Source organism: Gossypium hirsutum, chromosome D03, assembly GCF_007990345.1.
Source record: "Gossypium hirsutum isolate 1008001.06 chromosome D03, Gossypium_hirsutum_v2.1, whole genome shotgun sequence".
NCBI classification, from domain to species: domain Eukaryota; kingdom Viridiplantae; phylum Streptophyta; class Magnoliopsida; order Malvales; family Malvaceae; genus Gossypium; species Gossypium hirsutum.
The window spans coordinates 34,833,339-34,859,742 of record NC_053439.1 but is presented as its reverse complement, the minus strand read 5'-3'; the positions used below and the strand labels follow the sequence as shown (position 1 = coordinate 34,859,742).

The following is a 26,404-nucleotide window of genomic DNA, read 5'->3' as shown; positions in this document are numbered from 1 at the left end:
TTTACCTCTCGTCATGTTGAAGTTGCAAAGTTCAAAACTACTCCCCATGAATGCCACATGATTTATCGCTCGCCATGTTGGTGTTGCAAAATTTGGAATTGATATTCCTCCTACCAAGTTGGAATTGATCTTCCTCTCACTAGGTTGATGTTGCAAAATTTGGAACAAATCCACCTTGGTCATCATGGATGTTGCATGTTTCATCTCTCACCATGTTGGTCTTGCAAAGTTTGGAACTAATTCACCTTGGTCATCAAGGATATCATGAAACTGATCTTCGCCTCACTATATTGGTGGTGAAAAATTGACATTGATCTCTACCTCACTATGTCGATGTTGAAAAAAAATGGAACAAATCTTTGCATTGCCACATCGATGTTGAAAAATTAAAATTGATCTTCACCTCATAAAATGCACGAACAATATCCCTATTATAATCATAGGTGTACAAGGATATATACACAGCATCATATGCCTCAACCATCACCAAAGTCTTGGTGGAATGATACAACATGTCTTTGATCCACACCCAATATTTATCTATATAGTTGAAGTCTTCAAAAAACTTGAAGTCAACTCCCTTTCCCTTCTTGGCAGTACACCTCCAACATGTCGAAAAACATATTGCCTTGAAAAAAAAGTTTTGATCGTTCGATCCCTTAAAAATGCATTTGGCTTGTGACTATTTTTAGCATGAGCTCAAGGAAGGCACGACTTGATATTGTCATCATTAATTGTGCAAGAATCTCCATTAAGTGTCAAAGCTTGCTTTCCCATTCGAGCGGTACACCATGGCCTTCGATAGTTGACTACGGATGGAGATATTCCTCACGATCCTTAAAATTCATCGTTCTCCTTAAAAAAAACAAAGGAAAAAGAAGAAGAAAAAGATTGCGCAAAAAAAGAAGCATCAAGTGTCAGGCTTCATTGGCTTGAATTCACCAAATTTGTTCCATGTTACTTTACACAATCGGGTGAGCTTGGCGTGTTGGTATACACACATAAACCATGGCAAATTTTTAGCTTGTTTACAGATTTGCGAGGTCGGTGGGAATTTTGATTGTCAAGCCTTGCTTTTATAAGGAAAAAAAAAGAGTTTTACAATAATTGAAATTTCTATTTGTTAAACAATTTTAATTGGGATTGAGATCCTAATTAAATTCAAGAAGTTTTTATTCATACGAAGTCCTAACGGAGCTACAGCTCAAATGCATGTGTGGATATTAATTCTATAATGCCAGCAATAATATTTTTAGCATAATAAGCATGACCATTTATTGTTTCATGGAAGGTCATACACTTCTTAGCTCACGAAATCATTGTGATGATATGGAAGTTCAAGCTATGTCAAACATCAAAGTTTAAAGATTAGTTTACTATAATTCAAAATTCGTCACATGATCAAGTCTTATGGAGATATTTGTAGATGAAGAAATTTTCGAATCAAATATAGAACATCACATGTCAAGTCGAAATCATCGTAGGTAAAGTTAGAATTACCATAGGTGAAAATGATGAGATCATATATGTGGCATACTTATTTTTTTATCTAACGAATTTAAATTAATTAAGAGATAAATAATAAAAATTATATTATCCCTAAAGTGATAATATTTATGATTATTTTATCTCTAAATTGATTAAACTAATAATAGATAAATTCTAAATAAAAGAGTTTAGTTCCTATAAAACAACACTCAAATGAAGGAGTTAAATTTTACAAGAATTCTCTTTTATTCAAGTGAAAAAGGGGTTGTTACCACCAAGTTATTCTACATATTCATAAGTTTAAGTCTAGAAATTCTGCAAAATTCTTTGAAGAAACTGAATAACTTGAGAAAAATTATGAAGAATGGTACATCAGTTTTGAAGAAAAGCTGTCTTCTGATCCAGCTCAATTGAGGAGAGAAAGCCAAAAACCGTTTTTTAAGAAAGTCGTCTTTCAATCCAGTTCAATTGAAGAAAGGGGATTCAAATTTGTTTGAAGATCAAGTGTTAATGACTAGAGAATAAAGGTGTCCATGGGTCGGGCCACGGCCAACCAAAATCTTAGGCTAGTTTGCTAGGTTCGAGCCTGACCTAGCCCGAAAATTGGGCCTAAAATTTTTCTCAAGTCTAGCCCAAATAAAAATGCTAAAACTCGGCCCAACCCTATTATTAATTTTTTATATAATTTTTTAAAATATAATACATCAAAATTACTAAAAATATTAAAATAGATGTTTCCCAACAACTTGAAAATAAATTTAAAAAATATGTATACTTAATACTAAGATAGGTGTAACTTAACAAGTAACATAATAATAAATGGTAGCAAAATAGTGAGAAAACATCAAGAAAATAGCATCAACACAGTAAAAGAAGCAACAATTTTTTTTTAATTTTGCAAATTCGAGCCAGACTGAGTCGGGCTCGAGCCAAAAAAGCTTTAACTGACCTTTTTTTTTACCCAAGCCTATTTTTTAAGCTTATATTTTTACCTAAACTCTTCTACTTTTCAGACGGGTTGAGTGGCCCGACCCATGGACAAGTCTACCAGAGAGAAGAATCAAAGAATTTTTTTGTATTCAAGAAACTTTGAGAGATTGTAACTCTTTCAAAGCTTAAAAATAAATTTGCCTCCAAATTTTCAAGTCAATTTTCAACTTGAAATTTGTATGTACATTTTCGTAATAAGATTATGAGAATGTTAGCTAGCTTATGGGTGGAATGTAAAATTACTTTATTTATTTCATTTAATAAAGATGTAAAATTGAAGTGTTTGGTTGATGAAATATAAATTTTATTATATTATCTTTGTTATAAAATTTTGTCTTCTACAAATTTAACATTTTTAGTCTCAAATTCTTTTATAAAATTATAATAATTTAATAAATTCATTTTTTAAGCATTAATTTTATCATATTAAAATTACGAGAAGTAGTTAGTGTCTTTGCTTGACATAACATCTTTTATTATTAACAAATTTATGGACCAATTAATAAACACTCCTCTATTTAATAAAACTAAACAAAAATTAGAGACTAAAATAAATTGAAATTAAATATAATAAGCTAATACTCATGACCCTTAGAATATGTTGAATACAACTAATAGCAGAAATTATCCTAAAAGCCTTCAATCATGGAACGTGTAATTTATTAGTTCAATTGTTTTGTATAATATGTTAGATATGATTGAAAATTTTGAACTAAGCAATTATAATATTTGAGTAAAGATTTCCCAAAATTTGATTCCACTTAATTTTAAAAAAAAAACATTTAAAATTCAAGTTAATCGAATTTAGTTATTCAATTATTCAATTTTTTTAAGTAAACTCGAATAGATGATTTAGTTTTTCGAGTTTCAATCGAGTTAAATTTTACAATTCAAATAATTTAAATAATTCGAATTATAGTAAATATCCTTTTGGTCACTACCAAATTTGAAAATGAACAAATTAGTCTTTCTCAATAAAAGTTACACAAAAATCAAAATAATTTTCAAAAATTTAAAATATTTATAAATATTCCAAAATTTTATTATTTTTAAGAAATTATAAAAAAATAAAAAAAATAATTCTAAATAATATATAAAAAGTTTTTAATTTTTTTTAAAAAATTCTACAATAATAATTTTGAGGACCAAATTACCAATTATCATACTAAAGACTTACTAAACCATCTTATTTTTTCTTTTATTTTACTTTGAAAGAGTTTTCAACTATATATGGTTTCAATTTATGCATTTTAACATGATATTAGTTATATTGTAATATAATTTTAATTTGACAGGTTTAATTTTTAATTTAAGTCAAACAGTTTTGCTAGATTCAATTCAACTCGAATTCCATTTTATTAGACTCGATTTGAAAAAAATTCAAAAATAAGACTTGTCAATTCAACTAACTTAAAATTTTTTCATTTGATTCGACTCAATTTAATAAAATACTCATCCCTAATTTGAGCTAAGAATGATTGATTTAAAAAATTTGCAGTACGTTGCAAAAAAATAAGTACTAGTTTTAATTCTATTTATTTATGATATATTACTATTTTTAAAATTCAATTATATTTGAATTATCAAGTTGTTATATTAAAAAGAGTAAGAAAAGAAAAAGAGATTTTAGTTTTTAATTATAATTATTTTTTATGTGCGAAAAAAGATTATATTTAGTAAAAGCAAAGAGTCATTTTGTCTTAAATTTCAAATTTGATTCGAAATCTTAAATAAAATAAGAAAGGGACCGTAATGAAATTATGACATCTCAACACTGTATTAGAATATGAGATTACAAACTATTATCTCATTTCGGAATATAGTATTATAATGTAAGATTTAGTCAGCCAAAAGCCCCTAATGGAAATATTTTTGCTATGTGACACTTTTGTCATGCCTTAAAAGGAAGGTAACAATTTAATAACTAAAATGTAATAAATTAATAATATTAGTGACCATTTCGTAATAAATTAAAATTTAGTGATTAAAATGTAATTTAACCCTTTCACTATTTATAAGCACCGATTCCGCTTCTGGTACCTTGAGTGGAATCTTCTTTTACTTAACATCCACTCTCTTAAAAAGCCAATGGCCAAACTCTCTTTGGGCTCCACATTTTCTATCTTCCATTCCCGCCACATCCGTCCTCCACTCGCCGGCTGCCACGTCACCAAAATGACAGTGGCCGATCACCACCCATCGTTGGAGGTCGTAGGCGGAGCTCGTGATCGCTTCCTCCCATCTCTCCACACCAACCTCCGCCTACCCTACAACCCTTTCCCCCTCATCGCCTGGAACCGTCACGTCGAGACCATCTTCGCCTCCTTCTTCCGCTCTATTCCCCAAGTCAGATTACGACGGGAGTGCCTCCGAGTCAAAGATGGTGGCTCCGTTGCCCTCGATTGGATCTCCGGCGACCACCGCCGACTTCCTCCTGATTCTCCCGTCCTCATTTTACTCGTAACATCAGATACAATAACATTTTAAAAAATATTGCTACTATCAATAAATCATCTTATCCAAGAGGCTTCAATTTTTACTTTTGACATTTTAATTTTTTGGGCAGCCGGGTTTGACTGGAGGAAGCCAGGATTCATACGTAAGACATATGTTAACTAAAGCAAACGGTAAAGGGTGGCGCGTTGTGGTTTTCAATAGCCGAGGTTGTGGAGAAAGTCCAGTTACAACTCCACAGGTAACAATGATATACTCCTTTTTCACTTTTTTTTGCTGCTTGATTTCAAGCTTTTTTTATTTTCACCAAAAAAAAAATTGGGAGATTGGGGTTCCTTCCTTTAATTGTTTTAAGAAAATGTCTGTTGATTTGTTTATTTGAACGACACTGATATATATGCAGTTCTATTCAGCTTCGTTTCTTGGAGATACGTATGAAGTAGTGAAACATGTTGGTGCTAGATACCCAGAAGCTAATCTATACGCTGTTGGTTGGTCTCTGGGTGCAAACATTCTTGTTCGATATCTTGGTAAAGTAAGATAGCAACATAACTGTCCATTTTATATGTTTCCTTTTTTCAGTTTCTTTGTAATGAAATCTTTTGCTCTATTTGGTTACTTTTGATGTCATTGCTAGGAATGTTAGTTTATTTTTTGTGAGAAACTTCATGTTGTTCTTTGACTACAAGAAGGGAAGAGGACTTGGTAGTTCTTGATTGAGCACTTCATTATAACTTTGAGTGGGGAATCAATGGGAAATTCCAACTTTTAAACTGGAGTAAAGATTATGGGGACTGATAACTTTTAATTTAGCCCAATATGTGGTATTTAGAGACGTTGGTGCTAGTAATTTCCTTGATAGCTAATGTTTAATATGATTTTGCTGCTGACCTGTTCTAAGTTCACTGATTTGTAGGAGGAATTTTTGTGCTTTTTTATGTTCGATAAATTCTCGGGTCTATTCTGCTTCCTATTTCTCCATTAATGTTATCATTTCGTCTGTCCTTGATTGCATTCCACTTGCAGGAATCTCATGCTTGCCCCCTTTCTGGTGCGGTGTCATTGTGCAATCCTTTCAATTTGGTCATCGCTGATGAGGATTTCTACAAGGGCTTTAACAATGTTTATGACAAAGCTCTTGCTAGAGCCCTCTGTAAAATATTCAAGAAGTAATTCCCTATATGATACTCATATTTGACTATTTTTATCAACTTCATATCCCAGTTTCCAGAGTTCCACTAAAATCTCTTGTGCTTAGGCATGCTCTCCTATTTGAAGATATGGGGGGTGAATTTAATATCCCTTTAGCTGCCAATGCAAAATCTGTCAGGGACTTTGATGAAGGATTAACACGGGGTATGCTCTTACTGTAATTGCCATTTTGAAAAGAGGTGTGGGGGTGGGTGGAAGGGCTTTAGTGTCTATAACAAAACCTTATTTTCTTATAAATCTTTCTTTCTCACCTTTCAGTTTCATTTGGTTTCAAGTCGGTGGATGACTATTACTCTAATTCAAGCAGTTGTGACTCGATAAAACATGTTAAAAGACCATTGCTCTGCATCCAGGTGATATATTTGTGTGATTCTGGAAACAAGTTTCCTGAGTTCCTTAGCTACTAGCATATGTAATATATTACTCTTTTGAGTCTTGGCACTGACAAATTGTTCGCCTAGTGTTGTTTACTTCTTGTTATTGTTAGTCCATCTCACTTTTTTGCTAATGTAGATTATTCTTTTATAGCAATCAATTGAAGTCTGCTAGTGGATTCCATACTGAAAAAACTCAGAGGAAAAAAATTTGTTGTTATTCTACTGCTTTAGTTTACAGATTATAAAGAGAGGAATAATCATTTTAAAGGAAACAAATCCTAATTTCCTAAGAATCAGTAACTGAGATTAGTTTCTATTTACAAGGGAACTACTAGTAATAAGGTAAGATTTCTATCCTTAATTATAGGATTTCAACACTCCCTCTCAAGCTGGAGTGTAGATGTTAATCAAACCCAGCTTGCCAATAAGTTCTTCAAACATGTTTCTGTTCAAACTTTTAGTTAACATGTCTGCAACTTGCTGTCTAGTAGGTAGGTAGGTGATGCATACTTCTCCTGAGTGTATTTTTTCTTTTATAAAATGACGATCTATTTCCACATGTTTGGTCCGATCATGATGCACAGGATTATATGCTATGCTGACAGCAGCCTGGTTGTCACAGTACATCTTCATAGGTCTGGTATAAGGCACTTTTAGTTCTCCCATAAGTCTTTGTATCCAAACTCCTTCGCATATACCATGAGATAGTGCTCGATACTCTGCCTCTGCACTATTGCGTGCTACCACAGACTGTTTTTTGCTCCTCCACGTCACGAGATTACCCCAAACAGAACTACAATAGCCGCTTGTAGAGCGTCTATCATTAACAGAATCTGCCCAGTCTGCATCAGTGTAGACTTCCACGCTTTGGTTGACAGTCTTCTTGAAGTACAGATCTTTACCAGGAGTTCTTTTTAGATATCTTAGTATTCTATATGCAGCTTCCAGGTGCTTCTCCCTCGGGGCATGCATATACTGACTAATAACGCTCACACTGAAGGCTATGTCTGGACGGGTGTGAGATAGGTAGATGAGCCTTCCTACTACACGTTGATATCTCCCCCTGTCGATTTCTTCTCCATCCTCATTAGTTCCCAATTTAAGGTTAAACTCCATAGGAGTTTCGCCTGGTTTGCTGCCCATCAAACCAACTTCCGACAGTAGATCAAGAACATAGTTCCTTTGGGAAATGAAGATACCTTTTTTCGACCTTGCTACCTCCATACCAAGAAAATATTTAAGACTCCCTAAGTCTTTAAGTTCAAACTCTGTACCAAGAAATTCTTTCAATCTCAAAATTTCCCTCGAGTCATTTCCTGTTAATATTATATCGTCGACATAAACGATAAGATGCAACATTTACCCTCTTTCGAGTGCTTGTAGAACATGGTGTGGTCTGTCTGTCCTTGAATGTAATTTCTGCTAGTCATAGCTTTTGCAAATCGGCTAACCCACTCTCGTGGAGATTGTTTCAGCCCATACAAGGACTTCTTCAACTTACACACTTGGTCCTTGTTTTCTTCAAACCTGGGTGGGAAATCCATGTACACCTCCTTATTTAATTTCCCGTTGAGAAAAACATTTTTTACATCCAATTGAGTCAAGTGCCAATCAAGGTTGGCAGCAAGAGATAGCAGGACCCGAACGGTGTTTAGCTTGGCAACCGGTGCAAATGTCTCGTTGTAATCGAGACCATAAGTTTGGGTGAATCCCTTAGCCACAAGTCGAGCTTTGTATCGGTTAATACGACCATCAGGTTTAAATTTCGTAGTGAAAATCCATTTGCACCTTACGGTTTTTTTCCCTTTAGGTAGATTCGGGACTTCCCATGTTTAATTGTTTTTGAGGGCCTTCATTTCTTCTATCACGGCTTGTCTCCACTCAGCTGATTCAAGAGCCTCTTCTATATTTTTTGGAGTTTTTACAGAATCAACATTAGCCACAAAAGCTTTGTAAGACTTAGATAAATTTCCATAGGATACAAACCGAGAAATAGGATGTTGAGTGCAGCTCCTTGTACCCTTTCGAACTGCAATTGGAAGATAGATGGATGGTGACGGAGGTGGGGCTTCTATTTCAGAACAGTCCTCCGTTGGAGATGTAATTGGCACTGCTGTATCAGTTTCAAGAGGACGATTCCTCAGGAGTAAACTTGTATTTGTTGTTTTCCTTGATCAGGTGGTTGTTGTACTTCGGTGGAGGTATTGTTATTGGGAAGGACGGTGTTAAATTCTTGCTGCACAGGGGAAACAACAACTAAATCTGGGATAGGTTTGTTTGTAATAGTAGTAGTAGGATCAGGAGGTATAATGAGGAGAGTATTAAGGGTCTCATCTTCATTAAAAATCTCCCCCTGAAGATGAGATGCTACAAAGTATGGTTCATTTTCAAAGAAGGTAACATCCCGAGAGACAAACATTCGGCGCAATGTTGATGAGTAACACTTATAGCCTTTTTGTGTAAGGGAATATCCAATGAAGATGTAGGTGTGGGCTCGAGGATCAAGTTTGGATTGATTTGTTTGATGGTTATGGACAAAAGCTTTACAACCGAATATTTTGACTGGAAGATTAGGAACATGAAATAGAGGGAAGGCCCTTAAAAGAGTATATAGAGGTGTTTGGAAATTGAGGATCTTTGATGGCATTTGGTTTATGAGATAACAGGCAGTGAGGACAGCTTCTCCCCACAAGTATTTTGGAACATTCATAGTGAACATTATGGCTCGAGCCACATCAAGAAGATGACGATTTTTTCTCTCAGAGATCCCGTTTGTTGAGTGTTAGGACGAGTTTTGGTGTATAATGCCTTGGTCAGAAAGGTATGGACTTAAGACAGAGTTGAAGTATTCTCTCCCATTGTCAGTACGGAGGGTATGTATGGTAGAGTTAAATTGGGTTCGAACCATTGAGTGAAAATTTTGGAATACTTTGGGTGTTTCAAATTTTTCTTTGAGTAGATAGACCCAACAGACCCTAGTATGATCATCAATGAATGTTATAAACCATTTAGCCCCTGTAATATTTTTCACTCGGCTGGCTCCCTATAAGTTACTATGGATTAGCGAAAAAGGTTGGGACTGAATATGTGGTTTTAATGGGTATGGCACACGGGTATGTTTAGATAATTGGCAAATTTCACACTTCAAGGAATTAATATTTTTATTTCAAAATAATAGCGGAAGATGTTTTTTCAAATACACAAAGTTTGGATGTCCTAACCTACGGTGCCATAACATAATAGTGTTCTCTTTTGAAGTGGATAGAACCAATCCCCCTTGTGTACTGTTTTTATTCCAAATATATAGTCTATCATCAACTTTAGCAGTGCCAATCATCCTCCCCGATTTCTGTTCCTGTATCACACAACCAATCTCCTTGGATACTCGATTCGGGCACCTCCGATCACATGACAGGTGACTCCACGTTGTTTCACACCTACACTCCTTGTCATAACAAATCCCGAATCTGCATAGCTGACGGTTCTTACTCACCTGTGGCTGGAATAGGAGAAGTACAAATGATAGAGAGTTTTTCTCTCGATAAAGTCCTACATGTCCCAAACTTGTCCTGTAATTTACTTTCAATTAGTAAACTTACTAAAGATGAAAAAGTTGAGGGCAAATTCAAAAGCAATGTTGAGGGCAGTACCTTGAGTGGCTAGAGATCCATGAGTGGGAGTACCAAGTATTTTATGGAGAGTCTCAAGTTGTGTTTTGGTTAAGCGAATATCAAGAACATCATCAGCAGTAGTGGAGGATAACATGGCAGTCTTATTATCCTTCTGTTTTTTTTCAGGATAGCTATGGAGTTTGAAGCATTTTTCTTTTGTATGACCAACACGATTGCTGTGACTACACCATGGTCTTGTTGATCCAGAATCATTTCCAGCACGTTTTTGTGGATGTGGACCTTTGGAGACGAGTGTAGAGGATTCAGTAGGATGGTTAGAAATCGGGGTCATAGGTTTAGGTTCCTTTGAATCTCCCATCATGACAAGACGACGCTTTTCCTCTCTTCTAACTTCTGCAAATGCTTCACCGATCATTGGAAGAGGTGATCTGCCCAGAATTCGGCCACGGACCTCGTCTAACTCACGGTTCAGTCCTACTAAAAACTCATAAAGACATTCATTGTTGAGATGGGTCATAAACCTGTTGTGTTCTACGCCTTCACCCCAATCTGCCTCGTAATACATATCCAGTTCTTGCCACGAAATTTTCAGATTGTTGTAGTAGTGAGTTATCTCGAGTGTTGCTTGTCGGATATCCTTTAACTTAAGCTTGATCTCAAATACTTGGGAGATGTTTCCAAGATCTGAGTAGTTTTCTTTGACTGCATCTCTCATGTCTTTTGCAGTTTTGAAAAAAAGATAGGTGCGGCTTATATGGCCTTCCATCGAATTGATTAGCGAAGCCATTACAATTGAATTGTTGAGTTCCCAAGTGGCATAAGTAGGATCAGCTATGGTTGGTCGTGGAATTTCTCCATTGATGTACCCTAATTTGCCACGACCACGAATCACCATAAGAACCGATTGAGACCATTGCAAGAAGTTCCCATTTAGCCGATGATTGGTGATTATAAGGGAGGAATTAATTTCACCTTGAGTGATTCCCTGATTGATATTCTGAGTTATTTGTGATGTCTCAGTTTCAGAGAAATTTTCATTGATATCACCCATTGGAGGACTAAACCGAAGGAATTTTTAGGAAGGAAAATTAGAGAAAAAAATAAGATCGAATGAATCCTAAAGCCCTGATGCCATGAAAAAACTCAGAGGAAAAAATTCTGTTGTTATTCTACTGCTTTAGTTTACAGATTATAAAGAGAGAAATAATCATTTTAAAGGAAACAAATCCTAATTTCTTAAGAATCTGTAACTGAGATTAGTTTCTATTTACAAGGGAACTACTAGTAATAAGCTAAGATTTCTATCCTTAATTATAGGGATTCCAACACATACAAACATTGGGGATTGGGGTGGTTTCTTTCAATTTATTCCTAATAGGTTTCCTGACAATGATTTATCACAATGTATAATTTTAAGTTTTTTGCATAATTTTGAGGATTAGATGCCTTCACTCATCCATTCATGTTCTCATGTCTGGAGCTTGCTGTTTGAGGAACGTATGAGGATGTAAGCAGCTCAACTGAATCATTAGAGCTGAATTTCATGGCTCTAATGTATATTATTTAGATTCTTCATCTCTCTTAATTGTCTTCGGTGCATGTTACCTGAATCATGTCTGTAACAGTTGTTTTAAGCATGGAGGTGCATGACTAACTTCAATGTTTCCTTGTTGCATAGCTTATCTTTTAGTTTAGAGTTACATTTTTGTTTGGGTTCCGATGGTATGTTTCAGAAGGAAATTCCCATTACTATGTTCCCCTTATGTTTGAATGTGTTATTGCAGGCTGAAAATGATCCAATTGCACCATCTAGGGCAATTCCTCGAGAAGATATCGAGGTATGTTTATAGCTCTCTAATTTATAGAGCTTTTAAAAGAACAACAAAAAGGATAATTGTAAATCCTTGAATACAACTGGAGCACACAGATACAAACCTCCCTTTTTGTATGATGTGTGGCTCTCACCAAATGTGGTTGACAGAAGGACTCCCCAAATCCATTCCAAACCTTTTTTCTACCAGCTGTCATCTACTTTCTTTTATGAAGCTTGCCTTCCTAGACTAATTATTCTGAAGATTGTTTTCCTTTAAACAAAATACCAAATCAACTCATCGCACCCCATTTTAACACATGCTATTCATCAAGGTTTTCATCTAGTCGTTCCATTTCTCTCCTCTAATATTCTTTACTGTTGGATATTATATGCATAGGTTCTGAAGTATCATCACAGTTTTGTTCTAATTTCGGGAAGTAAGGAACTCTCATTTGTTCCTGAAACTTCTAGCCGAAATATCCGAAATATTATTTTGGCAATGAATCATCCATCACTACAAGAATTTCAAGTTTCCGCCATTAAAATTTTGTCGTGTCTATTTCATTGTATAATTACTAGAAGTCAGTGTGTTTGTTCTTAACTAATGATTTGGCGAATTTGACTTATCAAAAACTCCTAGAATAAAGCATAAGAGAGGCTATGCATAGTAGGTGGTGGGACTACTTTATGGCTTCAACTATCATGTTGGTGGCTCTGCCATAAAGAGTGTCAGGATACAGAAAAATGTTAAATTGTATAGCCCCTTCTGAATGATTTCTATCTTGGTTGTTGCTTCTGTATCGTCATTCTTTTCAAATTTCTTACAGTCCATTTTGTAAAGATCAATTTTCATATCCTCTTTGTTTTAAAGTGCTGTTTCTAATGAAAGATCATGCTTGCTCAGGAAAACCCAAATTGCATGTTGATAGTGACACCCAAAGGTGGCCATCTAGGGTGGGTTGCGGGTGCTGAGGCTCCATTGGGAGCTCCTTGGACTGATCCTGTGGTGATGGACTTTCTCGAGTATTTGGAACGAGGTGCATCCAAAACTGGCAAATTTTTGGGTGACTCGGAAGCTGTGCAGCATAGTTCAGGGGAGTTGCATCATATAGAAGTGTAGCAGGAAAACTATTACGAATCACCCATTAATATTATTTGTGGTATAATCAATTTGATTGTAACAATAAGCTCAATGTAGTATTCCCGATTCTTTATTTTCATACTACACTGTCGTATCCAGAGAAACTTGTATATAGACATGGTGATGAAGGTTGATTTGTACAATGTAATTTTTTTGGAGATCAATAAACAATGAAGTTAATTTCAGTACACGCAGGTCATCCTTTTAGAATGAGTCAACTAGGTGAGTTGACTCTATTTAAGTTCTAGGTAAAACTAGCTTGCCTAAACTAAAGGGGCCATCTTTGGCACAAAAAAAAAAAAAAAAAGAAACCTAAAGGGGCCATCATGAATCAATCAGGGATGAGGGTAAAATTAAAAGTATTAAAATGAGCTTTTCATGACCTTCAATGTTGCACATAAAATTACAAAAGTTGTAATATTCTTTTTTTAAGAAATAGTTTTAGTTATAATATAATTTTTTAAGAAATAGTTTTAATAAAATTACAAAAGTTGTAATATTCATGACCTTCAATGTTGCACATAAAATTACAAAAGTTGTAATATTCTTTTTTTAAGAAATAGTTTTAGTTATAATATAATTTTTGGACTTTGAACTTGGCAATTAGGTCCACTTTGGTACCTATATGTTTTCTTTGTTCACTTTGGTACCTAAATTTGACAATTAGATCCATTTTGGTTCTTGAATTTGTATTTTGTCAAGAGTTGATGATGTGACCAATGTTCTTGAAACATGATTGGACCGGTCTGTTTGACCGATTGGGTCGAGAATTGATCGGTGAAATGGTCCAAATAAAGGGGTTGAACCAATTGAACTAGAAACTACTTAAAACCGGTAAAAATATTAAAAAAATTGGGACAAAAATCAGTAGTTGAACAAGTTGAAATAGTATAATAAATTTTTTTATTCTTACAAATTTTTCATTAATTATTAATTATTGTTGGTCTAGAAATTAAATTGATCAAACTAATTGGATCAGGAACTAGTGGTTTGACCAATTCAACCACTGGCCCGATTATTAGAATATTATACCACGTCATTGCCTGAAAATTTATATAAATTTTTTAATTTTCAAGTGATGATGTGGCACAATCTTAGAGTGCCACATTATCAAACTCTTATATTTTTCAAGTTAAAGGACCAAAATGAATTTATTTGTCAAGTTCAAATACCGAAGTGAATAAAAAAAGTACAACAAAAGTGAACCTAATTCCCAAGTTCAGGGTCAAAATTATATTATCCCTTAATTTATTAAGAGTTTTGTGTAATTAAAAAATATATAATAATTTGTGTAAAAATTGTAATAATTTCGTAAAATTAGATACCTTAACAAAACATTATAAAAACTGTAATAATTTAATTAATTGGATTTTTTTTGTAATTAGTGTAATACAAAACATCACAAAATATAAAATTTTGTATAAATGGTATAATGCACAAAACATTACAAATGTTACAATAATTTATATAATTGAATAATATTTTATAAAATTGTATAATTATATAGAAATTGTAAAAAGCTATACAATTGAATAATATTTTATGTCATGATAAATTCAAACTATAATTCTCTAGGACAAGGAGAACAATGGTGGGGCTTGTTTAGGACAAAACGTTCGTGTTCATAAAGACGGCAATTTATGAGCCATATATGCAAAGCATTACTTAGCCCTAAAATGGGCAAAAATATAGTGTCAGATATTGCACCTAAATGATTGAAGACACTGATAACAAGGAATCGATCAAAGATCTTCATGTATTTGGGTGTGGCTCAACCTCAGACACTTGCATGTGTCACTATGAACATCAACATTTTCCCTTACCTAAGAATTGCATTGTAGTACCTCCTCTATTTATACTTGACTCTAAAAGTATTTTTGAAAAAAAAAGTTGTGTTAAATAAATTACTTTTGGCTAAAATTTTTAGTTTTTTAGAAAAATAAAAACTAAAATTTTTAGCTTTTCCTCTCTCAAAAACATTTTTAGTGCTTAATTACTTTTTCACCCCTTTAATAACATAGTATTTTCCTTTTTTTTTGTGCTTAATTACAAATGTGTTAAAATTATTAATTAAAAAAATAATTTTTAAAATGCTAATTACAAATATTTAATATATTAAAATATTAACAACAAGTTCATATATTAAAATGAGTTAGATCTTGTTCTTCATGTTCTTCTTGTATGGAAGGATCTTGTTCTTCTTTTTCATTTTCTCCTCCTACCTCTCCACTTTCACCATAAACATCCTAGATCTCAAATTTGCTTTTCTTTTTTTCCCTCAACATATGCATCTTTTTGTTTTTGAATGAGTTAGATATCACTTTTTAAAAATAATTAGGCAAATGGAGACATTGGTTGAACAAAAACTGGACACACTTACATACGTTTAAAGCTATTTTTAAGCAGGGATGTTTGAAGGGTGGAGGAGACTTCACTTGGGGTGTTTGAGAACAATGAATATCACAATCAATGTCGGGCAATACACAAAGTACCATTATTGTCTTTCAATCCATGTGCAGTTGCAAAACTCCTTATACTTTTACTCAACCCCTACAAGTTTGTTATAAATCTGCTTTTACTGCTATTAAACTATTAAAACTAAATCTTTAATCTTTGACTTATACCCAACTAAGCTATTATGGTGCAAAAGTATCTCTTGTATTTATTTAATAGTAGGCGGTTAATTAGTTATATAATGATTATAGCGCATCGTTTCTTTCATTTTAGAATTATATGAATTGGAATGCTACATCATTTGTAATCTCTTTCCAAGCCTTTAATGTTGCGTTAATTGTTTTTAGCCATTCTTATAACTTAATTTTTAGCAAAGAGAAGGAAAGTTTTTTTTGCTTATTTTGAATATGTCTTATTTTTTACAAGAGTTTTTACTCATTTTTTTTCTAATTTCATGTTTAAAATTGCACTAACTATTCTTTATTTTGTATCTACCTATTGTAATACATATGCAGTAAATAAGTATTTTCCTCATGTTATTACACTAGTAATCAAATGAGACATTAATGTTATAATATTAAAATTAATGAATATTAATTTGTTGAGTTTAAAATATAGTTTTTTTCTAAAAAAGACATTAATAATATTTAGCAAATTAAAATTTATATTTTTCAAATATAATAAGATTTAGTTACATTCTTTGATTAAAGTAGAGCAAATATAAATAGAAAATTACAAAAAAATTTGAATATTAACAAATTATGCATTAAAACAAATTAATTTTATAATATATATAAAAAATAAATAACATGTAAGAAATAATTATAATATTATTTAAATTATAATATAGTAATATTAATATTTAAATTATGATGAATTTTTGTATAATTTTAATATTAAATATTTTTAAAATGAAATCTAAATTAATTATATGTTTTAAAAAATATTTTGTAATTACATCACCTTTTCAATTTATTAATAATTTTTTGAAGAAATTCATTAATTTTTTTTAAAAAAATACTATCATAAAAAATATTATAAATTTAATATACCCAATTAACTTGTGCATCGCATGTGAATACAAACTAATTAATATAGAATTTAGAATGTATACAACATAACCAATTATCTATATTAAAAAATATATTTCAATTGTAATTAACCATTCATTTAGTTCGTAATTAATTATGATTACATGTTTATTATCTTAATTTCTTTTCCTCAATGTTGAGATCGAAATATACCAACCACTAACAACCTTGTGGACGTTTGCAGCCATTAGAAATAAATTAGAGTCGTTGTAGCCATAAAAACCAACATTAAATGCAGTATGCAGCTTCATTGTACCAGTAGAAGGAATCTTGTATCGGTAGAAGGCTTTCCAAAATATGATCGTTGGGCTCATTTTATCGGTATAAGTTCCTTTTTATTGGTAGAACTCTGAGGGTTTCATTTGGTATTGGTAGAACCAATCAGAGTATCGATAGAAGTGCAGGGGATGCTGAACTTTGGCTACTATCTTGACTTGTTTCAATACAAGTCCTCAAGGTATCAGTAGAACTCTGGTGGTTTCAACTCGTATCGGTAGAAGCCACCAGAGTTTCCGAAGAAATGTGGGAGAGGATGAACCTTAGCTACTATTTTGACTTGTTGCGGTAAAAGTCCTCAAGGTAGCGGTAGAACTCTGAGGATATCGGTAGATCTGACCTGGGTATCGACAGAAGTCCTAGGCCAAAAGTACCTTGCTAACTGGAGTGCGTTCTACTGATAGAAGTCTGGGTTGTATTCGGTAGAATTCTGTAGCCTTTTCAAGGTCATTTTCATCTTGAGTTCTACCGATACTTGTCCAACTAAGTATTGGTAGAAGTCTTTTAGACTTCAAAAACTCGTTAAAAGATAAGTTAATTTAAGGCTTTTTAACAATTTATTTTGTCCAACACTTTGAAAATAATTTTAAGGACTTATAAGCAATTTTTACAAATTTAAGTAGGGGACTTTTAATATTCTTTTTGTTATATCAATATACTTGAAAAAGTAGAGCTAACAATCTCCCCCTTTTTGATATAAAAAAACATTTTAAAATTTTGCTAACTCCCCCTATCTTAAACATTATTTTCAAAGTAAGCTCCCTTTTTGAAAAAAATATTTTAGACACCATTTCATTTAAATTTTCAACTTAAGAATTTGGCTTTAAGATTAAGTTGAAAGAATTTTTTGTGAAGCAAATTTTACATTTTTCTCCCCTTTTTTGTAATATCAAAAAGAATGTTTGCTTGAAAAACTAGGGGAATAAGGGCACAATACTTAAACATTTGAAGACATTAAGAAAAAAATGAAGCAACCAAAGACAAACAAAAGAAAAATAAACAATGGCAGTACATTTTAAACAAAAGCATCCAAATGCAATAAAGATAAAAAAAAATCCCAAAGCAACCAAATATACAACCAATATTAATATCCCAAATATCCAAAGAAAGACAACCAAGAAACTCAAAAGAGTGATATAATCCAACCAAAAAGCACATAAAAATCAACCAAGAAGTGAGGTCCTAATCGTCTGATGGTGGGGGAAACCGAGAGGCCAACTTATTGATGCGCTAGTTTAATAGATTGTAACGATTGCTGAGATATCGATATCGATAAAATAGTTTATAGCATGACCGAGGTCTACACTTACGTTAATTCTAAGGGTACGAAAAATATGAGAAAGGAAAGTACCGTAACGTAAGGTTTTATTTCTAGACATCGGTAACCTAACAATCCCGAGAAGGTTAAGAAAAATTATAAAGGCTAAATTGAGGGGATGGTTGGTTCTAAAGCAATGCCACATCCAATAATCAGTGTGGCCAAAGACAAAATGTTTATTGGTTGGGGCAACGATCTATGTGAAAATAAGATGAAGGATACAATCATGAATGTCCATGTCGTAGTCTATATAATCATTGGGCCTAGTTAAGGAAGTATTGTATGAGCCGATATGATGTTCATCACCCTCATTGGTGATAGAAAGTTAAGAAGAGAAGGTTTCGATAGAGACAATAATCTCTTGGCCCATGACGAAAGAAGTAATGGATTGAACTAGGTGTTCGGGTCATGTCTAAGTTTGGCGTTGGAGTAAAACGCTCGAACAAGGTTGTCATAGTAGGGACCCCCAAGTTGGAGACATTCGAGCCAACCCCAATCGCGAAGTTGGTCAAGGTATTTGAATTGAAGGGTATTTGCTAAAAAATTTAGATCAACGGGACAAAAGATTTGAATAGCATGGGTTGCAAAATAGGTGTTACATTTTTCGAGGGCATCATTGTCCTCGAAACATTCAATTACCAAAGGGTGATCTAAGGGAGCGGAAGAGGACTCACCTCTAGCGCGTTTAGGTGTGGGACGCTTACGGGATGTATGGGGAGGCATGTTATCTAAGGATGGGTAGACTAAGGTTTAAGGGGTCGGTTTAAGAAGTGTACTTGTAGAAAAAAAAGTAATATGAACAATTGATATCCCCAATTGCAGCAGATGCAAAATTTTTAAAAAAAAATTAATGCATGTGATGAATTTATTTTAATAAAAACCTAAAAATAATAGCATATAATATCTATAAAAATATACCTAAAAGGACTATGCCCTAACTATGTTCTTCTAAAACTAATATATATAAAAATTTTAAAAAATTAAAAAAATTAGGGTTTATATTTAAAATGTGAGAAATGATGAAAATGTGGGAACTTTTGGTAGAAAACTTGTTGAAAATGAAGTGGGAGGCACATAAGAGACAAGGTTAAGTAAAAAAGTGAAGAAAAATGGTGGAAAGTGGGGTTGGATAAGTGGGGACCGAAAATGAGGGAGGGTAGGGTTAAGGAAGAAGATGAGACTTTTAAAAAAATAGGGTTTTCTTTTTAAAAAAAATGCTACTGGGCCATATATATGCCCACATCTACCAATACTTGTCCTCTTCTACCGGTAGAAGTCTACAAGTTTCGGTAGATGTTTACTTCTACCGATATCTCATGAACACAAACCTAAAAATACCATTTTGTCACAATTCTACCGATACATCCTATGTACTACTGAAACAACTAACCAGAAAATGAAAATTTATAAGGAAAAATGTACAAAAAACAAATAGATAACATAGGTAAAATCACATAATACCATGTTTAAACAAATATTTATAGGAAAATCAAGTAAAAATATGCTTGAGTGCAATCAAAAGGTGAAAAATATATTTACTAACATACTCAAATTTTGATCTATGATAAAAAAATGTCTAATTTAATTATATAACATATTAACAATATTTCAAACAAGGAATTTACAAGTTTACAAGTATAATCAAGTATGTATACAAAGCATGCATAAAACAAAACAAGTGTCCAAGAATGTCAAGAAGATTATACAAGAAGCTTATGAAGGCATGTTCATTAGTCCTAACTCTCCCCTAATTATCCAAAATCTCTCTTATCTAAAGGCTTTGTAAAAATATCGACTAGTTGATGCAAAATATCTACTAACTCTAGTACTATGTCACCTCTTTGCACATGATCTCTAATGAAATGGTGTCTTATTTTTATGTGCTTTGTTCTAGAGTGTTAGATGGGATTTTTGGTTAACAAAATAGCACTAGTCTTATCACACCTTATAGGAATGTGATCCATATCAATTCCATAGTCAAGTAATTGTTGTTTCATCCAAAGAATTTGAGCACAACAACTACCTACATCAATATATTCCGCTTCGGTTGTGGACAAAGCTACACTATTTTGTTTCTTAGAGAACCACAAAACAAGCATGGTTCCTAATAATTTACATGTTCTGGAAGTGCTTTTTCTATCTAACTTGCATTCTCCAAAATATGCATCAGAGTAAGCATGCAAACTAAATGATAAATCTTTGGGATACTAAAGTCCTAGGTTTGGAGTGTCCTTAAGGTACCTAAAGATTCTCTTAATGGCTTGTAAATGTGACTCCTTAGGAAATTATTGAAATCTAGAGCATAAACAAGCACTAAACATTATATCTGGTATACTTTCGGTAAGATAAAGCAATGACCCTATCATAGACCTATAAAGTTTAGTGTCAACACATTTACCTCATTCATCTTTATCAAGCTTTGTTATAATGCTCATTGGTGTTGATTAAAGTTTTAAGCCCTCATTTTTAAACTTCTTGAGCATTTGCTTGATGTATTTGGCTTGATTGATGAATATGTCATTTTTAGTTTGCTTGATTTGGAGCCTCAAAAAGAAGTTGAGCTCACCCATCATGCTCATCTCAAATTCACCTTGCATAATCTTAGAAAATTCTTGACAAAAAGTTCATTAGTAGCACCAAATATAATATCATCAACATAAATTTGTACTACTGAAATTTGGAAACAAAATTTGGAAAGTCTTTCATACCAAGCTCCTAGAACTTGTTCATAAAAACTAAATACAAAGTCATTTTCAATTAAAAATTTGGAAAATTTTTCATACCAAGCTCTAGTAGCTTGCTTCAAACCATATAAAGCATTGGAAAATTTGAAACATGATTTGGAAAATTTGGATTTTCAAAATCGGGAGGTTATTCAACATAAACTTCTTCATTTATGAAACTATTTAAAAATGCACTTTTGACATCCATTTCAAAAAGTTTGAAATTGTTTAAACATGCAAAAGCTAATAACATCCTAATGGCTTTTAACCTAGCTACCGGTGCATAAGTTTCATCATAGTCTATACCGTCCTCTTGGCTATATCCTTTGGCAACTAATCTAGCCTTGTTTCCAAAATTTGTTACCATTTTCATCAAGTTTATTTCTAAAGACCCATTTAGTTCCTATAGTTGGATGATCACTAGGTCCATCAACTAAATTTCATACTTGATTTCTTTAAAATTGATTTAATTCTTCTTTCAAATTAATTTAATTCTTCATGCATAGACATTATCCAAAATTCATCATTTAAGGCATCATCAATGTTTTTAGGTTCTATGCAAGAAATGAAAGCAACATAATTACAAGTATTTCTAATTGAAGATCTAGTAATTACCCTTTTAGATGGATCACCAATGACGTGTCCATCCTTAACATATGAAAGCTCTCTTGGGTGTCTAGATTCTCTTTCAACGTGAGTTGGTTATTAGAGTTCATCAATTTTAAGTTCTTGAAGCAACTCACTTACGCCTTAATCTGCGTGTGATGCTTGATTTTGCTCAACTTTATATATTTCTACATCATCAAAATCAATAGATTCCTTTCAGAAGGAGAGTTAGATTCATAAAAAAACAACATGTATAGATTCTTCTACAACAAGGGTTCTCTTGTTAAATATTCTATAAGCTTTAGAATTTGTGGAATAACTAAGAAAAATACCTTCATCACTTTTGGCATCAAATTTTCCTAAATTTTCTTTTCCATTATTCGAAACAAAGTATTTGCAACCAAAAGAATAAAAGTGGCTTATGTTTGGCTTTTTTCCTTTAAAAAGTTCATAAGGAGTTTTCTTCAAAATAAGTCTTACCATAGCTCCATTTATAATATAGCAAGAACTGCTTATGGTTTCTACCCAAAAATATCTTGGCAAAATATTTTCATATAACATGGTTCTAACTATTTCTTCTAAGGTCCTATTTTTTCTCTCAACAACTCTATTTTGTTGAGGAGTTCTAGGTGCCGAAAAATTGCGACTAATACCATGTTCATTACAAAAATTATTAAATCTAAGGTTTTCAAATTCTTTTCCATGATCACTTCTTACACTTGAAATTGAATATTTCACTTAGTTTTGAATCATTTTACAGAAAGTAATTTTTTTTCTAAAGTTTCATCTTTTGAAAATAAAAAAGAAAACCCATGTAAATATAGAATAGTCATCAACAATAACAAATTCATATTGTTTACCTCCTAAACTCATAGTTCTAATGGGTCCAAAAGGGTCAATATGAATAAGTTGGACTATTCTAGATGTAGAAACTATATTTTTAGATTTAAAAGATGCTTTCCTATGTTTACCTTTAGCACATGCATCACATACTTTATCAAAGTCAATAGAAAAGTTAGGCATGCCAACAAGTTCATTTTTAATAAGCTTTGAAATAACACTCATGCTCGCATGTCCCAATCTTCTATTCTATAGCCAACATACATTTTCATTAGTAGCCATAAAGCAAAAATTAGAGGAAGACATGTCATCAAGATGCAGCATAAAAATATTATCTACCCTATGTCCTACAAAAAGAATCATATTATTTACAATATATACAACTTTGCACCCATTAGACTCAAATATTACTTTGAATCCCTTGTCACAAAGTTGAAGGATGCTAAGGAGGTTATGCTTAAGACCATTGACATAAAACACATTTTTAATAAGAGTGGAAGAATTTATACCTATAGAACCAATACCTTCAATAAGCCCTTTGGAGTTATCACCAAAAGTAACTTCTACTTTATTCTTTGGCATTAGTTCCATGAAATGGCTTTTGTCACCGATCATATGTCTAGAGTATCCACTCTCAAGGTACCATGAGCTCTTCTTAGAGTTGCTTGCCTTGAAGCAATGCTCTTCCTCCTATAAACACAAATTTGAACTTTGGGTTTTGGTACCCAAACTTTATTAGTTCCATTAGCATTAGTATTAACAATTGTTGTCCCTTTAGGAATCCACTTATTTAAAGCATCCTCATTTTGAGATGTGTTTAATTCTTTTGGAATCCACACACTCTTAATGAGTTTGCTCCAAGATATGAGCTTCCATAAATGACATACTTGTCTATCATGCCCATGAGAGTGAGGCATCATAAATATAGCTTGGTTTTTTCTCAAAGAAATTTTTAAATTTGCTTTCCTTTTGTAAATGTACAAAACCTAAGCCACTCTTGTTAAACAAGGCTCTTTGAGATTCATGCATATCATTTAGTTTTTGTTTCCCTATATGAATATGACTTGACTTTTTGCACTCATAGAAAATGATTAGGTCATTTTCCTTCTTGCTTGGTTCACTCTTAATGATGTCTCTTCTTGGGAATCTTTTGACTTTGTTAAAATTCATGAACTTTTTGAATTTTTTTTGCAAACATAGCCATCTCTCCCTCCTCCTCATCATCATTGCTAGAGTATTCATCCTTTTTACAAGTTGTTGATTTAAAGGCAACTCCCACTTTCTTTGGAGCTTCTTTGATTTCTTGTGCATTGTGGTTGATCTTTGTTTCATATGTAAACAAGTAACCGATGAGCTCATCAAGGGAGAGTGAGCTGAGATCCTTTGATTCTTCTATTGATGTCACTTTAGCTTCCCAAGACGTTGGGAGACTATTCAACATCTTCTTCACCATCTCCTTGTTAGGGATAGATTTTCCCACGGGCTTTGAGACCATTGATGATGTGGGTGAAGTGATCGGACATCTCCTTGATTCTTTCTTCTAGTTTTGCCTTAAACAACTCATAATCAAGGGTGAGAAGACTTATCTTGGACTCCTTAACTCTACTTGTCCCTTCATGGGTGACTTCAAGCTTGTCTCATATCTCTTTTGCATTGTCACACAATGAGACTCTATTGTACTCATTTGGACCAAGAGCACAAAATAGAGTGTGCATAGCTTTTGCATTTAATTACACATTCTTGATATCATTATCATCTCATTCACTCTCTTCTTTTGGGACAATAACACTTTTGACCTTCTTTATTGGAATGGATGACCTATTTTTAATTATCCTCCAAACTGCATAGTCGTTAACTTAGATGAAATGTTTCATTCTTATTCTCCAGTATGAGTATTTGGTACCATTGAATAAAGGAGGCCTCGTGGTGGAATAACATTCTCCCAATACTGTAGAATTTTGCTCCAATGTCACGAAGCAAACTTCTTAACTTGTGGCTTCCATCTTGGATAACTTGAAGATATTTTCTTTTACTGGTAAAATCGTCTATATAGTTCTAGTTCTGATACCAATTGTTGAGATCGAGATACACCAAGAGGGGGTGAATTGGTGTTTTAAAAGGTTTTCAAGAAATGGAAAAAAAATCAAACTACTCAAGAAATTGTAGTGGTTCGACCTCAATTGCCTACATCTACTACCTTAGCTTTTCTCAACTAAATATTTCCCGAATCCACTGGACTTGAACCTTTAATAATAAGGTTTAACCTTACAAATCCCTATCTTTTCAAAGGTAAGATAGAACCACTTCCCTTTAAGGTTTTCTACCCAAAACCTTAAGTAACACCTCACAAATGAGAGAAAAATATGATGAATAAAATGATACCTCTAAAAGGTAGATAATCAACAATTAAGCACTCTCACACAGAGTTACAACACTTGAAAGAATATAGAAAACTTAACCCACAAGTGTGTACAAGAAATATTTAGTAAAAGATTGAGAAATATTGGAAAATTAAGTTATTGGAAGTTAGACCCTTGTTTTTTTGTCTTTTGTTGACTTCAATTGGGAGCCTTGACCTTGTATTTAAGTCCTCTAACAACCTTGTGGATGTTTGTAGCTGTTAGAAACAAATTAAACTAGTTGTAGCCATTAAAACCAACATTAAATATAGTCTGCAGCTTCATTGTACAGGTAGAAGGAATCTTGTATCAATAGAAGGCTTTCCAAAAAATGATCGTTGGTCTCGTTCTATCGACATAAGTTCCCTTGTATCAGTAGAACTGTGAGGGTTTCATTTGGTATCGGTAGAACCAATTAGAGTACTGATAGAAGTGTAGGGGATGCTAAACTTTGGCTACTATCTTAACTTGTTTCAGTATAAGTCTTCAAGGTATCAGTAGAACTTTGGTGGTTTCAACTCGTATCGGTAGAAGCCATCAGAGTTTCGGTAGAAATGTAGGAAAGAATGAACCCTAGCAACTGTTTTGACTTGTTGATGTATAAGTCCTCAAGGTAGCAGTAGAAATCTGAGTATATCGATAGATCTGACCAGGGTATCGATAGAAGTCCCAGGCCAAAACTATCTTGCTTACTGGAGTACGTTCTACCGATAGAAGTTTGAGTTGTATCGGTAGAACCCAGAGTTGTATCAGTAGAACTGGAAGTTTTACCGGTAGAATTTTTTAGCCTTTTCATGGTTATTTTCATCTTGAGTTCTACCGATACTTTTCCACCTGTGTATCGATAGAAGTCCTTCAGACTTCAAAATCTCATTAAAAGATAAGTTAATTAAAGGCTTTTTAACAATTTATTTTGTCCAACACTTTGAAAATAATTTTCATGACTTATTAACAATTTTTTGCAAATTTAAGTAAGGGATTTTTAATATTCTTTTTGTTATATCAAAATACTTGAAAAACTAGAACTAACACTCAATATATTCAATATTTTTTATTCAAAGTTTTTTAATTATTTCTAAAATACCTTATACCCGACTCGATTTACCGGATCCGAATGTAGGATGTCACAATACTTACATACTTAATAAAATTGTTCAGCTGAAGAAAAACTAGGATGCACTTTTTATTTATTTAAAAAAAATTCTAAGTCAAAAGATTTGAATGAAACGTTTATCCTTTATAACAAATTCTTCAAAGCAGTATAAAACATTACAACTTAGATATTTGATAAAACTGATATATTTGTGGCGTGTAATACTATTCGTCATTTGAAAAGATATTCCCAAAATGTCCCTCTATATGCATAATATCGCACTACGATCATCCACCTTGGCGCATTGTCCCTTATGGCAAACTGGTTCAACTCAAGAACCTGCACTACAAATAAACACCTATAAGTTCAATAGAACTTAATGAGTCTTAACCAATTTTACCTTTAAATGATAATGTTGAATTCCTCGACTTAAGAATTTTGGACTTCTTTTTAGATTTTGGAGGATACTTTTCTAATTCCTAGCGGATAACTATACG

The 26,404-nt window shown here is 33.0% G+C and overlaps 1 protein-coding gene across 1 annotated transcript; it reads left to right on the top strand.

The window, feature by feature from the left end:
- Positions 1–4,526: 4,526 nt before the first annotated feature.
- Positions 4,527–13,295, top strand: LOC107947006 (embryogenesis-associated protein EMB8). Its single transcript, XM_016881527.2, has 8 exons — positions 4,527–4,938; positions 5,045–5,173; positions 5,336–5,467; positions 5,959–6,101; positions 6,191–6,288; positions 6,403–6,497; positions 11,938–11,991; positions 12,871–13,295. The coding sequence occupies exons 1-8, from the start codon at positions 4,567–4,569 to the stop codon at positions 13,084–13,086; spliced, it is 1,239 nt and encodes a 412-aa protein (XP_016737016.2). The 5' UTR covers positions 4,527–4,566; the 3' UTR covers positions 13,087–13,295.
- The last annotated feature ends 13,109 nt before the right edge of the window (positions 13,296–26,404 follow it).

Bases quoted from the DNA above. Each gene is read 5' to 3' on its own strand.
- LOC107947006 (XM_016881527.2), top strand. From the start codon at position 4,567: ATGGCCAAACTCTCTTTGGGCTCCACATTTTCTATCTTCCATTCCCGC. The intron at 4,939-5,044 runs GTAACATCAGAT...TTTTTTGGGCAG, and splicing joins CTCCCGTCCTCATTTTACTC to CCGGGTTTGACTGGAGGAAG. The intron at 6,289-6,402 runs GTATGCTCTTAC...CTCACCTTTCAG, and splicing joins TGATGAAGGATTAACACGGG to TTTCATTTGGTTTCAAGTCG.